The sequence below is a fragment of the Bombina bombina genome, chromosome 11, assembly GCF_027579735.1.
Source record: "Bombina bombina isolate aBomBom1 chromosome 11, aBomBom1.pri, whole genome shotgun sequence".
NCBI lineage: Eukaryota > Metazoa > Chordata > Amphibia > Anura > Bombinatoridae > Bombina > Bombina bombina.
In genome coordinates, this window is record NC_069509.1 from 81,391,194 (window position 1) to 81,407,306 (window position 16,113).

The following is a 16,113-nucleotide window of genomic DNA, read 5'->3' on the forward strand; positions in this document are numbered from 1 at the left end:
AGCTCATAATAGCTTAGCGCCTTTTTCATAGCAGGGGAAGTCCTGTCCTATGCACCATGTGACCGGGTGTGGTCTTTTCATTTTCCTACGATCCTGCTGCGGACATCACTCCTAAGGAGAGCGTCTTCACTGTTAGCTGTCTGGGTCTAGGAGGTGGTGAGTGCCCCAGCCATTGGGATTATAAAGGTCCGTTTTTTTAATAAAAGCGTTTACTTTTTGTCTGTCCTTCTGTGAATATATCTTAGCTATGGAGGACTCTGATACTACGTTGGAAGGTTCCGCTCCTTCTGTACTGATTAATAATTCCTGTTTATATTATGAGGAGGCCGTGGTTTGCCCGCCTCCTCAATTTTGTTCTATTTGCCTAAGCAGTATTCTAAAGTCTAAGAAGGGAGAAAAGCCTGCTAATACTCATAGCGCTATTAGCCCCTCTGAGCAGTCTACCTCTCAGGAATCTGTGTCCCGAGAGAATTACTACCCTTTCTTCACTACCCGCTCCACATGCAGTTCCCCGTGGCTCAACTAATTCTCCATCTGGAGGGGGCCTTTTTTCGGCAGACTTTACAGTTACAATCAGTGGTGTCTGCGGCCCTGAGTGCCTTACCTCGCTCTAGCAAACATAAGAAAAAGGTTAAACATAGTTCTTCTGACCTAGAGTCATCTAAATATTTGTCGGATTTAGCTACTATGTCCCAGCTATCCGAGGATGAGTTATCCTCTGTAGCTTCAGAGGGTGAACTTTCTGAGTCTGAGACTTCAGTTTCTAAACCTCCTTCAGCGAAGGAACCCTCCTTTAAATTTAAAATTGAGCATCTGCGTTTTTTATTAAAGGAGGTTCTGTCTACGCTACAGGTTCCAGAGGCTACACTCCCGTAGGAACCTAAGATCCCTAAATTAGACAGGGTTTAGGAAGGTCCCTCTGACTTTTCCTGTGCCAGTTAAGATGGCAAACATTATTAGTAAAGAATGGGAAAGAATAGGATCTTCTTTTTCCCCCTCATCTGCTTTTAAAAAATTATTCCCGGTCCCTGACTCTCAATTAGATTTGTTGAGCTCTATCCCTAAGGTGGATGGCGCTATTTCTAAGTTGGCTAAGCGTACTACTATCCCTCTAGAGGGGAGTTCTTCTTTTAGAGAGCCTATGGATAAGAAAATGGAAATCTTTCTGAGGAAGATGTTTTAACATACAGGTTTTTTATTTCAACCGCCGGCAACTGTAGCCACGGTTGCTGGAGCAGCTACCTACTGGTGCGACTCTCTGTTGGAGCTCATTTCAGGTGAAGACTACCCTCGAGGATATTCAGGAGAGAATTAAGGTTCTGAGAATTGTTAACTCCTTCATTTGTGCTGCAAATATGCAGATTATTTGCCTAAATGCAAAGGCCTCTGGCTTTGCGGTCCTAGCCCACTGTACTCCCTGGTTGAAGTCTTGGTCTGCGGATATGACTTCTAAATCCAGACTGTGACAGTGATTCTGCTTGCTCCATCGTGGCCGCAAAGGATGTGGTTTGCAGATCTGGTGGGGATGTCCTCATCTCCTCAGTGGAGGTTACCTTGTCGCAGAGATCTGCTGATACAGACAGGGTCCCTTCGTTCATCAAAATCTATATTCTCTAGGCCGACTGCGTGGAGATTGAACGCTTAGTCTTAGCCAAGAGAGGGTTCTCTGAGAGTGTTATCAACACTATGGTTCAAGCTTGTAAGCCAGTTACTCGTCGTATCTTTCATAAAGTGTGGAGGACTTACTTGTACTGGTGTGAATAGCGTGGGTTTTCCTTGCATAAGGTTAAGGTTGCCAGAATTGTATCTTTTCTCCAGGATGGACTGGAGAAAGGTCTATCTGCTAGTTCCCTGAAGGGACAGATATCAGCCCTGTCGGTATTACTGCACAAGACATTGGCCGGGCTTCCAGATGTGCAGTCCTTTGTTAAGGCTCTGACTAGGATCAGACCTGTGTTTAGATCTGGGGCTCCGCCTTGGAGCCTAAATCTTGTTCTTAGTCTTTTGCAGCAGGCTCCGTTAGGGTTCCTCCCTAAGGTGGTGTCAGATCTTAAAATTAATCAAGAAATTGTTGTTCCTTCCTTGTGTCCTAGTCCTTCAACGAAGGAGCGTTTGCTTCACAATCTAGATGTGGTTTGTGCCTTGAAGTTCTATCTTCAGGCTACTAAGGAATTAAGACAATCTTCCTCTTTGTTTGTCATCTATACGGGGAAGCGTAAGGGGCAGAAGGCTACTACGACTTCTCTATCTTTCTGGTTGAGGAGTGTCATCCGCTTAGCTTATGAGACAGCGGGGCGACAGCCTCCTGAGAGGATAACGGCTCATTTCACTAGAGCAGTGGCTTCCTCCTGGGCTTTTAAGAACGAAGCCTCTATGGATCAGATTTGTAAGGCGGCTACCTGGTCCTCTTTACCCACTTTTTCTAAATTTTACAAGTTTGATGTGTTTGCTTCGGCTGAAGCAGCTTTCGGGAGAACAGTTTTGCAGGCTGTGGTGCCCTCAGAATAGGGTCCGCCTCTTTTTTTTTTTTTTTTTTCCGTTCCCTCCCATTATTCATTCAGTGTCCTCTGGAGCTTGGGTATAGTTTTCCCAACAGTAAGGAATTAATTTGTGGACTCTCCCTACCTTATGGAAGGAAAACATAATTTATGCTTACCAGATAAATTCCTTTCCTTCCTGGCAGGAAGAGTCCACGACCCTGCCCGTAATTTATTTTTTTGTTGGGTGCTGCTCCCTTTTTATATTATTTCTTCTGGCACCTTTATACCCTGATGTTTCTCTTACTTTTCCTTGTTCCCTCAGCAGAATGACTGTGGTATGGGGAAGTGGGAGGGATATTTAAACCTTTGGCTGGGGTGTCTTTGCCTCCTCCTGGTGGCCAGGTGTTGTATTTCCCAACAGTAAGAAATGAAGTTGAGCTGGCTGTCGGAGAAGACGCTATTTCTCTGTATTGTCTGGGTCTAGGAGGTGGTGAGTGCCCCAGCCATTGGGAGTATAAAGGTGCCGTTTTTGAGAAATAAAAATAGTTTAATTTCTGTGTCCTACTGTTATTAGCTTAAGTTATGGAGGGTTGTGAGATACTAGAGGGTACTCCCTCTATTCCGAATAGTAATACCTGTTTATATTGTGATCAGGCCTTCTCAACTATGTTCCACATGCCTTGACAATGTTATTAGGTCAAAGAAGGTTAACCCCTTTAGTACCACTGAGCCATCCACCTCTGAGGACTTGCCGTCCCGTGAGGTGCATACCCAACAGTCATCTCCTTCTACACACGCAGCTTCCCGTATCATGCTTGATCCTCCATCTGGAGGGGGCCTTTTACCATCAGATTTTACTGTGCAAGTAAAAATGGCGGTATCTGAGGCTCTCAGTGCTTTACCTGGCCCTGCTCAGCACAAGCGGAAGGTTAAACATAGCTCTCCTGCCCAGGGGTCATCATATAATTTATTGGATTTCTCTGCTTTGTCGCAGTTATCCGAGGATGAGTCGCACTCTGAGGCTTCAGAGGGTGAACTTTCTGGGACGGAGTCTGCTGCCGCTAACCCTTCTGCTGCGGAGGAACCAGCCTTTAGATTTAAGATTGAATACTTACGTTTTCTTCTAAAGGAAGTTCTGTCTACACTAGAGGTTCCAGAGGCCAAGCTGCCTGATGCACCTTTGACAGTGTAGTGCCTTTAACTTTTCCTGTGCCTGTAAAGATTCCGAACATTATTAAGAATGAATGGGACAGAATTTGATCTTCTTTTTCCCCTTCGTCTTCCTTTAAAAAATTATTCCTGGTCCCGGACTCTCATCCCTAAGGTGGATGGTGCTATCTCCGCGCTTGCCAAACGTACTATCCCGCTTGAGGATAGCTTGTCATTCAGAGAGCAAATGGATAAGAAGATGGAAAACTCTTCTAAGAAAGATGTTTCAACATACAGGATACTTGTTTCAACCTGCAGCGGTGCGGTGCGACTCCTTATCGGAATTGGTCGAGGTGGAGGGTCCCCTTGACATTATCCAAGAAAGAATTAAAGCCTTGAGAATTGCTAATTCTTTTATCTGTGATCCAAACATGCAGATTATTCGCCTAAATGCTAAGGTTTCTGGCTTTTCGGTTCAGGCCCATCGGGCGCTCTGGCTGAAGTCCTGGTCTGCGGATATGACTTCTAAGTCCAGACTTCTTTCCCTTCCCTTTAAAGGAAAGATTTTATTTGGTCCAGACCTGGACTACATTATCTCCACGGTTACTGGGGGCAAGGGTGCCTTCCTGCCGCAAAACAAAAAGAACAAGTCTAAGGGACAAAGTTCTAATTCTCGTTCTGATAAATCCCAACGACAGCAGCCCTCCGCTAAGCCAGAGCAAACCAAGAGTACTTGGAAGCCGGCTCAGTCCTGGAATAAATCCAAGCAAGCCCGCTGAGACTAAATCGGCATGAAGGGGCGGCCCCCGATCCGGCGCTGGATCATGTAGGGGCAGACTGTCGCTCTTTTCAGAAGCTTGGTTCAGGGACGTGCAGTTTCCATGGGTCCTGGAGGTCATAGCTCAGGTATACAAGATAAGTTTCAAGTCTTATCCACCAAAGGGCAGATTTCTCCTCTCAAGCCTGTCTTCCAGACCAGAAAGGAGGGAAGCCTTTCTGGGGTGTGTGCGGGATCTGTCCTTCTTAGGGGTCATAGTCCCGGTACCTATCGCAGACAGAGGTTTGGGATACTATTCAAACCTTTTCTTGGTCCCAAAGAACTTTTAAAGTGCTTAAACAAATTTCTAAACGTCCCCTTGTTTAAGATGGAGACAATAGGGTCCATCCTTCCCTTAGTTCAGGAAGGACAGTTCATGACCACTATAGATCTGAAGGATGCTTAACTTCACGTTCTAATCCACAAGGATCACTTCTTGTTCCTAAGGTTTGTGTTCCTGGACCAGCACTTCCCGTTAATTGCACTTCTGTTTGTCTAGCTACTGCTCTAAGAATTTTTACAAAGGTTCTAGGGGCTCTTCTAGCCGTTGCCAGAACCCGGGGTATAGCAGTAGCTCCGAACTTGGACGATATTCTGGTACAAGCACCATCTTTTCATCTGGCGGAGGACCATTCGGAATCTCTTCTATCTCTTCTTCGATCTCATGGATGGAAGATAAATCTAGAAAAGAGTTCTCTTATTCCAAGCACCAGGGTAGAATTCCTGGGTACTATAATAGACTCCATATCCATGAGGATATTTCTAACAGACCAGAGACGTTTCAAGCTTGCTTCGGCATGTCTTGCCCTCCGGACCTCCTTAAGACCCTCTGTGGCTCAAGTAATTGGTCTCATGGTGTCCAGCATGGACATCATTCCCTTTGCCAGCTTCCGTCTCAGACCGCTGCAGACTGTGCATGGTGAGGCAGTGGAACGGCGATCATTCAGATCTGTCTCAACAGATCTTTTTGGACAACCGGTCTAGAGAATTGCTCTCTTGGTGGCTCTGTCCCCAGGGACATCCTTCTTAAGACCAACCTGGGAGATTGTGACTACGGATGCAATTCTAACAGGATGGGGAGCTGTTTGGGGTGCCAAGAAGGCACAGGGCTTGTGGTCTCAAGAGGAACGCTCCCCCTCGATCAACATTCTGGAACTTCAAGCAATCTTCAATGCTCTGAAGGCTTGGTCCCTTCTTGGTTCGTCCCAGTTTATCAGATTCCAATCAGACAATATAACCTTGATGGCTTACATCAATCATTAGGAGGGAACGAGAAGCTCCCTAGCAATGAGGGAGGTATCTTGAATTCTGGAGTGGGCTGAGGCCCACAGCTGTTCAGTGTCAGCGATCCACATTCCGGGTGTGGACAACTGGGAAGCGGATTTTCTTAGCAGACAATCCTTTCATCCGGGGGAATTGTCTCTCCATCCCGAAGTGTTTGTGGAGATATGCAACAAGTGGGGGACGCCGGAGATAGATCTCATGGTGTCTCGTCTCAATACCAAGCTACCCAGATATGGGTCGAGGGTCAGGGATCCTCAGGCGGAGCTAATAGATGCATTAGCAGTGCCTTGGGGGTTCAGTCTAATTTACCTTTTCCCGCCGTTGCCACTTCTTCCTCGTGTAGTGACCCACATCAAGCAGGAGCAGATATCAGTGATACTGTGCTCCATCGTGGCCGCAAAGGATGTGGTTCGCGGATCTAGTGAGGATGTCATCATCTCCTCCGTGGAAGTTACCTTGTCGCAGGGATCTGCTGGAACAAAGTCCCTTTGTTCATCAAAATCTAGATTCTCTGAGGCTAACTGCTTGGAGATTGAAGCTTAGTCCTAGCCAAGAGAGGTTTTTTGAAGAGAGTGATTGATACTCTCATTCAAGCTCGTAAGCCGGTTACTTGTCGCATATATCATAAGGTGTGGAGAACCTACTTATTCTGGTGTGAAGAGCGTGGATTTCCCTGGCATAAAGTTAAGGTTGCCAGGATTTTGTCGTTTCTTCAGGATGGACTGGAGAATGGCCTTTCTGCCAGTTCCCGGAGGGGACAGATTTCGGCCCTGTCTGTTTTACTGCACAAGAGGCTCTCAAAGCTTCTAGATGTACAGTCCTTTGTTAAGGCTCTGATTAGGATCAGACCTGTGTTTAGATCTAAGGCTCCTCCTTGGAGTCTAAATCTTGTTCTTAAGGTTTTCCATTGGGCTCCGTTTGAGCCTATGCATGAAATTGACATTAAATTGTTGTCCTGGAAGGTTCTTTTTCTACTGCCTATTGCTTCTGAGTATCTGAGATTGCTGCCTTGCAATGTGAGTCTCTTTATCTGGTGTTCCATTCTGTAAGGTTGTCCTACATACTAAGTTAGGTTTTCTTCCTAAGGTTGTGTTAGACCGCAACATCAGTCAAGAGATTGTGGTTCCTTCTTCTTCGAAGGAACGTTTGCTTCATAATTTGGATGTGGTTCGCACCTTGAGGTTCTATCTTCAGGCTACTTAGGATTTTAAACTAACTCCTTCCTTGTTTGTTGTATATTCTGGGAAGCGTAAGGGTCAGAACGTTTCTTCGACTTCCTTATCTTTTTGGTTAAGAAATGTTATCTGTTTTGCTTATGAGACAGCGGGACATAAACCTCCTCAGAGGATTACGGCTCATTCTACTAGAGCAGTGGCTTCCTCTTGGGCCTTTAAGAACAAGGCCTCTATGGATCAGATTTGTAAGGCAGCTGCCTGGTCCTCCTTAAATACTTTTTCTAAATTTTACAAGTTTGATGTATTTGCTTCGGCTGAAGCAGCTTTTGGGAGAAAGGTTTTGCGGGCTGTGGTGCCCTCAGATTAGGGTCCGCCTCTCTTTTTGTCCCTCCCGTTATCATTCATTGTCCTCTAGAGCTTGGGTATAAGTTTCCCAACAGTAAGGAATGATGCCGTGGACTCTCCTTGTATTAAGAAGGAAAACATAAATTATGCTTACCAGATAATTTCATTTCCTTCTGTATAAGGAGAGTCCACGGCCCCCGCCCGTGTTCTCCGATGGGCGGCCCTCTAAATTATATTTTTCTTCTGGCACCAGTTATACCCTGATATTTCTCCTACTGTTCCTTCTTCCCTCTGTAGAATGACTTGGGGATGGGGGAAGTGGGAGAGTTATTTATGCCTTTGGCTGGGGTGTCTTTGCCTCCTTCTGGTGGCCAGGTTCAGTATTTTCCAACAGTAAGGAATGATGCCGTCGACTCTCCTTATACAGAAGGAAATGAAATGATCTGTTATGCATAATTTATGTTTTCATGTTGGTTTAGCGCAAATGAGAATATGTGATCGTCTTTGCATTGACTTCTATGGGCGAATACGTGAACATGCACACAGTATTCTAACTTGGTCTTGCCTAAAAAAGTCATCTGATGTCAGCATTCCTGTGCTCTGTTCTGCAATCCAGCTTAATCTGCAGGATACCAGCATAAAAAGAGATTAATCCGAGATTGCTATTATATTTTATCATACCCCAGTCCTCTGTGGAGTTGCCGGAAGATTAAATATTAGCTCCCTGTAGTTTTAGCCCATTCCTCTTCAGTCAGATATCAGGATGAGCACTTCAGTCACTCCTGACAGTCCCTCATTACAGAATGAAAAGGGCAGAACCTGGAAATCCCAGAGAGATGAGAAATGCCACCTATAGAAAATAATTAAGTTCTTTGGAATATAGAATCTCTCAATGAAGAGTGAAGTAAATGGTGGGCAACCTGACACTGATATAAATTCTCAGTTTGCAGCAAATACAAATTAAACTGCAATGGTTATACTACAATTTAACTTGCTTTTGCCTCCGGTTTAGTATACATTGCTTTTCTGTAAGTTAAATAAGTGTATTGGTAATTTTTATGCAAACTCATCTGCATATAGCTGGCAAGATAATTCAGGAGATCTGCATGTGTAAAATGTTTAGAGAATACCATGAGAATTGTAAGAAAGCTTCAGACATTACCTGTGAACCCCCCTTTTCAGCCCAATGAACCTCCTTGTCCCTCCCACTTTCAGAAACTGTCAGTTGCATTTTACAATTAACAAATACAAAGAGCAATAATTTGTAAAATATACACAGCGGTATGATCTTAATTTGGTAGAGTAACACAGAAACTTTCAAAGCATAATCAGAATTTGTAAAATCTCTGCTGCAAACAGAATCTAAATGCATTAAATTACAAAATAGAAAGTGCACATCTTAAATATAATAAAACTTAAATTAAGGATCTGAAATTCAAAGTAATATACCAAAGTGTAAAAGTATCCAGACTCTCATGTCATGCAATGCTATATTGCACTGAGCTTGTTTCTCCTTCACATACAGAAATTCAGGGAACACCCCATAGAGAAGAACAGCAAAATATGCCTGGCTAGAATCTTGTAAGAACTCTTGCAATGCTGGAGGAACATTTTAGATAATCTCATCTGAGCAGAGAGCTTTGTGGGAGATATTGCTCATCTCTCTGGGACTACCCGGTTCCTTCCTTCTTTTTAGAGAATTCAGAGGGTTCAGCCCTTGTGAAGTCTACACTATAATTTCTCTCCAAGCTGGGGCCATACTCTGAATTTTAAACAAGTAGTAGATTTTTCTGACAAATATAAAAATTTACTAACATTTGCCAGCCCCCTGTATCATGTGACAGCCATCAGCGAATCATAGACTAATATACGTATACACTCTTGCGCATGCTCATTAGGAGTTGGCAACTTAGAACCGTGCATATAAAGAGACAAGGCTGAAATTGATAATGGAAGTAAATTGGAAAGTTTTTTTTTTTTTTTTTTAAATTGCATGTTTCTGTCTGATTAATGAAAGTTAAATTTTGACTGTAGTGTCCCTTTAAGGTCTAAAGTGAAACTAAGGTTTTTGTCTTTTATTTTCCCAGAGGCACCTGGTGTAACCACCTGCTCCTCAGCTGTCACCCTCATCACACACAAGATATTTGGTTCACTCCTCGGCACCGTCACCACATCCTGCAGGGAAGAGAGGGCTGGTTGCCCAGAATGCCATCAGCCGGTTGACCTGCTGCCATGGAGTCAGACTCTGCTCTGCCAATGTCTGGGCAGAGCTGCAATCTCGGTGCGGTTCTCTGTGCATGGGACACATTATGGTCTTGGAGTTGGTACCAGGTCCCAGTAGAAAGGAGAGAAGTCAGGAATCCCGGAAGACATTTCAGCGGAAACAGAACGAAACTACATCCCACAAACAAAAGACTGCGAGGTGGACCCTTACCGGATAAATATATGTCACATAATCGGAGTTTACCTGATCAGTGCGCAAACGGGATAAAGCTTTTACTCATTACCATTTTGTGTTGCAAATTAATTCTTCCGGGGGGTCAGTAAAGAAACATTTCCTGAGAGCAAGGGTTATCCAGCCTAAACATTTGGACAGTTTCTTCTATTTAATTTGAGTAATAACTAACCATTGTTAATTCAGTCAGCTGTGTGTGAGGTTCCGCTGCTTTCCAAAGCATGGCAGGCTCCTAACAAAAAAATATTAATTGAATGAGAGAATATTCCAAAGTCTTATTCTCGTATTTCAAAAAGAAAATGACAAAGACTGAATGAGATATTTCATATTTATAGAACTCCAATACGTTCAGCTGCGCTGGCCTTTTGTGTGGGAGATCCTAGTTTTTTTGGAAATCAGATCGGGGAACAAATATTGCAGCCAATTTAACCCATTTTGCTTCCAGAGAAACAAACTGTGTATTGCATTGTTCACCTTTCATACAAAAAAAAAAAAAGGATAAATTGCTGTGGATTTATCAGATATGTCGAGTGATTTATTTTTTTTCTGCTCCCAAAGCTGTGTCATTAATCCCCTAGCAAGAATGTATCACGTGTAGATGGCTGACATAGTTAAGGACAGAATGCTTTCTCTGTTTACGGACTGCTGTGACAGAACAGTGTTAATTTTGTCCTCCTTGTTGCACAAGTAGTTTAGCAATGTGTCTCACTCATGTGACCTTTCATTACAGTGTTTCATACTATGGCTCCACCATGACTTTTTGTCCTGCTCCCATTTGTTTTATCCTTAAAGGGACACTGAACCCATTTTTTTTCTTTCATGATTCAGATAGAGTGCTGCCCAGGGTCCTGAACCAAAAAATAGCTGTCTCTTTAGCTTAGATGCCTTCTTTTTCAAATAAAGGTAGCAAGAGAACGAAGAAAAATTGATCATAGGAGGAAATTAGAAAGTTGCTTAAAATTGCATGCTCTATCTGAATCATGAAAGAAAACATTTTGGTTCAGTGTCCCTTTAAAGGGATACTAAACCCAGATTTTTTTCTTTAATGATTCAGATAGAGCATGCAATTTTAAGCAACTTTCTCATTTACTCCTATTATCATTATTTCTTCGTTCTCTTGGTAAATTTATTTAAAAAGCAGGAATCTAAGCTAAGGAGCAGGCCCATTTTTGCGTCAGAACCTTGGTTATGCTTGCTTATTGGTGGCTAAAGTGCTATCCAGGGTGCTGAACCTAAAATGGGCTGTTTCCTAAGCTTTACATTCCTACTTTTCAAATAAAGATTGCAAGATAACGAAGACAAATTGATAATAGGAGTAAATTAGAAAGTTGCTTAAAATTGCATGCACTATCTGAATCATGAAAGAAAACGTTTGGGTTTAGTATCCCTTTAAATAATTATTTTGTATTTCCTGTCTCCCTGTCATCAATTTTTTATATATATATATATTTGAGAGCAATTTCTGGTTCTACATGGTAACCGAACTACCCAAATTTTCTAAAGCAGCAATTAAAAGCATTGGTATTACCGTTTTACTGCTGTGAATCCAAGATGTCAATTAGCTGCCACTCCATTTTCTTGTTGCCTGTGGATTGTTCAGGACGCACACCATGCTGTACATACAAGAGTTAAAAATAAGCGTGGATAATTTTTCATTTTATGATATGTCTGTACGTGTGTGTGTGTATATATATATTTATATATATATATATATACAGTATATATATACACTCCTTAGCTGCCAGGGGTAATGCATGTTCTGCATACTCTGATGGTAACTAAAGTGTTAAACTTAGTGTTCTTTTTAGTAAATTTGCTTCACACTGAAGACTGGGTGTACTGAGCTTTCTAAAAGATGTTTATTTTCGTTAAGAGTACAAAAAAAAAGAGGTTGTTGGGAATGTGAATAAAAATACAAAGATCATTTTGCATTTTATTTTTCTTAGCTGCATTAAATCCCATTGTATGTTACAAAAGTTATTATATGAAGGATAGATGGTTGGCAGTAAATTACTGTAAGTGACATAATAACAATGTCTACAACTATACCTGGGTATTAGATGGAAACACCTGCTTCTGCCATCAAGATTCTGATCATTTTAGAAAGGTTTCTACATTTTATGTTTCTGATTATGTAAAATAGATTATGCAGTTTTTTTCATGATTCAGATTGCGTGTGCAATTTTAAACAAGTTTTGTGCATCTTGTCATTGGCTCAACAGGCCCAATGATCTAGAGCCCACAACTCAGGCCAGATAATCTAAGAAGACTCAAAAGTCTCTAATAGAATTTCGGCAACCTTGAGAGATGTTTATCTCACTACGCAGGGTTCTGTATGGGAAGGAGAGACTCTAAGAGAATAAAGCAAATTGGATAATAGTAGTAAATTGGAAAAATGCTCTATCTATATCATTAAAAAAACATCTTGGGTTTCATGTCCCTTTAAAAGAATAGGTGTCAACGGGGGGGGGGGGGGAATTAGCATAGCAACTTGTCCTATGGGTGGTGCCCTCCCAGGATTACAGATATTACAGCTGTGTTCATTTCCCGATGAGAGCATCTCTTTGTGCTCAATTAATGATATGGTACCAACCAGAGCGGCCATAAAACATATTTACATCAGCAATCTCTGTGTGAAACATCTGGTCTGAATCACACCTGATCTCAACATGCATTGCTTCTTCTACAATGATAGGTATTAGAGATACACAATAAAAAAAAGTTACCTGTTATTTCTTTTCATTACACTATTCTGGCAGATTTTTACATTTTTGCTGCCAAAGAGAAAATGACAGTGCTGTCCTGTCTGGCAGCCAAAGGTTTAATCACTTTTCTGAGCTGCCTGTGGTCAGGTAGATATATGCTGAGCATATGGAGGAGGCGCAGTGGGCAGGTTAGAGAAGGTACACTCTTAGATTTGCAGTATTTCCTTTCTCTGGCTGTTCAGTAGGTTAAAGGTTGTGATAGACTCATTGGGTATAAAACATTTAAACCTGGACTTGGACATGAAATTTGAGGAATACATCACTGCTATTCATTATTTCTCTTGTAAGGTGTATCCAGTCCACGGATTCATCCATTACTTGTGGGATATTCTCCTTCCCAACAGGAAGCTGCAAGAGGAACACCCACAGCAGAGCTGTCTATATAGCTCCTCCCCTAACTGCCACCTCCAGTCATTCTCTTGCAGCTCTCGACAAGATAGGAAGTAGCTAGAGAGATGTGGTGCATTAATGTAGTTTATCTTCAATCAAAAGTTTGTTATTTTCAAATGGTACCGGAGTTGTACTATTTTAGCCTCAGGCAGAAAGTTGAAGAAGAGTCTGCCTGTGGTCTTTGATGATCTTAGCAGGTTGTAACTAAGATCCATTGCTGTTCTCACACATAACTGAAGAGATGGGTAACTTCAGCTGGGGGAATAGCGTGCAGGGTCTCCTGCTATGAGGTATGTGCAGTTTTAAATTTTTCTAGAGAAATGATATTCTAGAAAATGCTGACAATACCGGATTTATTTAAGGTAAGCCTGATTACAGTGATTTAATAACGACTGGTATCATGCTTGCTGTAAAGGGTAATATTTTTATTATTTACTCACATTACTGAATAGATATAACGTTTGCTTGAAGGTGTATGAACGTTTATTACATATTGGTGATAAAACTTTATTCTGGGGCCCAGTTTTTTCCACATGGCTGACTAGATTTTGCCTAGGGATAGTTTTTTAAGGCCCTCTCACTGTGAGTACAGGCTGGGAGGGGCCTATTTTCAGCCTAAATTGTGCATTAGTTTTTGCAGTTTGAGACATCCAGCTTCCCTGAAGGAGTCACCTGAACATTTAGGACCTCTCTAAAGGGTTTTTGTGCTTTCCAAAGTCGTTGTATGGGCAGGTAGGGCCACAGTAGAGCTGTGGCAGTTTGGTGTGACTGTTTAAAAACGTTTATATCGTTTTTTTTATCCGGTTTTGAAACTAAGGGGTTAATCATCCATTTGCAAGTGGGTGCAATGCTCTTTTAGCCTATTATACACACTGTAAAAAATTTGTAAGATTTACTGCATTTTTCACTGTTTTGCAGTTTTCTGTGATTGTTTTTTTCTCTTAAAGGCATAGTACTGTTTTTATTTTTTGCTTGTTCACAGTTATTAAAGTGTTTTCCAAGCTTGCTGGTCTCATTACTAGTCTGTTTAAACATGTCTGACATAGAGTAAACTCATTGTTCATTATGTTTAGAAGCCATTGTGGAACCCCCTCTTAGAATGTGTACCAAATGCACTGATTTTACTATAGATTACAAAGACCATATTCTGGCTTTAAAAAATTTATCACCAGAAGAAATTGACAAGGAGGAAGTTATGCCGTCTAACTCTCCCCACGTGTCAGATCCTATAAATCCCGCTCAGGGGACGCCTAGTACATCTAGCGCGCCCATTGCGTATACCTTGCAAGACATGGCGACAGTTATGAATCATACCCTTTCAGAGGTATTATCTAAACTGCCAGGATTGCAAGGAAAGCGAGACAGCTCTGGGACTAGAATAAATACAGAGCTCTCTGACGCTTTAGTAGCTATGTCTGATATACCCTCACATTATACTGAAGCTGAAGCAGGGGAGCTTCAATCTGTGGGTGAATTTTCTGTTTCAGGGAAGATACTTCAATCTGATTCTGATATGTCTACATTTAAATTTAAGCTTGAACACCTCCGCGTATTGCTCAGGGAGGTTTTAGCAACTCTGGACGACTGTGACACTATTGTAGTCCCAGAGAAATTATGTAGATTGGATAAATACTATGCAGTATCTACTTACACTTATGTTTTTCCAATCCCTAAAAGGTTTTCTGAAATTATTACTAAGGAATGGGATAGACCAGGTGTACCGTTCTCTCCCCCTCCTGTTTTAAAAAAAATGTTTCCTATAGACGCCGCTACACGGGACTTATGGCAGACGGTCCCTAAGGTGGAGGGAGCAGTTTCTACTCTAGCTAAGCGTACCACTATCCCTGTCGAGGACAGTTGTGCTTTTCTAGATCCAATGGATACAAAATTAGAGGGTTACCTTAAGAAAATTTTTATTCAACAAGGTTTTATTCTCCAGCCTCTTGCATGCATTGCCCCAGTCACTGCTGCTGTGGCTTTCTGGTTTGAGTCCCTAGAGGAGGCTCTACAGGTTGAAACCCCGTTGGAAGATATTATTGACAAGCTTAGGGCCCTTAAGCTAGCCAATTCATTTGTTTCTGATGCCGTTGTTCATTTAACCAAGCTAACGGCTAAAAATTCAGGGCTATTCAGGCGCGCAGGGCACTATGGCTTAAATCTTGGTCAGCTGACGTGACTTCAAAGTCTAAACTTCTCAACATTCCCTTCAAAGGACAGACCCTATTCGGGCCTGGACTGAAGGAGATCATTTCTGACATCACTGGAGGAAAAGGTCACGCCCTTCCTCAAGACAGGTCCAACAAATTAAGGACCAAACAGTCTAGTTTTCGCCCCTTTCGAAACTTCAAGAGTGGCGCAGCTTCAACTTCCTCTAACACAAAACAGGAGGGAACTTTTGCCCAGTCTAAGCCGGTCTGGAGACCTAACCAGGCTTGGAACAAGGGGAAACAGGCCAAAAAGCCTGCTGCTGCCTCTAAGACAGCATGAAGGAGCACCCCCCTGATCCGGAAACGGATCTAGTAGGGGGCAGACTCTCTCTCTTTGCCCAGGCTTGGGCAAGAGATGTCCAGGATCCCTGGGCATTGGAAATTGTGTCCAAGGGTTATCTTCTGGAATTCAAAACCTCTCCCCAAAAGGGAGATTTAATCTCTCACTTTTATCTGCAAACCAGATAAAAAGAGAGGCATTCTTACATTGTGTTCAAGACCTTCTAATTATGGGAGTGATCTTCCCAGTTCCATAGGAGGAACAGGGTCAGGGCTTCTATTCAAATCTGTTTGTAGTTCCCAAGAAAGAGGGAACATTCAGACCAATCTTAGATCTCAAAATCTTAAACAAATTTCTCAGAGTTCCATCCTTCAAGATGGAGACTATTCGAACCATCCTTCCTATGATCCAGGAGGGTCAATATATGACTACCGTAGACCTAAAGGATGCTTATCTTCACATCCCGATACACAAAGATCATCATCTTTTTCTCAGGTTTGCCTTTCTAGACAGGCACTACCAGTTTGTGGCTCTTCCCTTCGGGTTGGCCACGGCACCAAGAATCATTACAAAGGTTCTAGGGTCCCTTCTAGCGGTCCTAAGGCCGCGGGGTATAGCAGTAGCCCCTTACTTAGACGACATTCTGATACAGGCATCGACTTTTCAAGTTGCCAGGTCCCACACGGACATTGTTCTGGCATTTCTGAGGTCCCATGGGTGGAAGGTGAACGAAGAAAAGAGCTCTCTATCACCTCTAACAAAGTTT

General features: G+C 42.5%; 1 protein-coding gene across 6 annotated transcripts in view; it reads left to right on the forward strand.

The window, feature by feature from the left end:
• Positions 1 to 11,629, forward strand: part of RAI1 (retinoic acid induced 1) — a 602,776-nt gene extending 591,147 nt beyond the window's left edge. For all 6 annotated transcript variants that reach the window (XM_053694390.1, XM_053694387.1, XM_053694388.1 and 3 more), the window contains one exon: positions 9,338 to 11,629. In XM_053694390.1, the coding sequence (XP_053550365.1) occupies positions 9,338 to 9,352 (15 nt within the window). In that variant the 3' untranslated portion in view covers positions 9,353 to 11,629. The remainder of the gene's footprint in view (positions 1 to 9,337) is intronic.
• Positions 11,630 to 16,113: the final 4,484 nt, after the last annotated feature.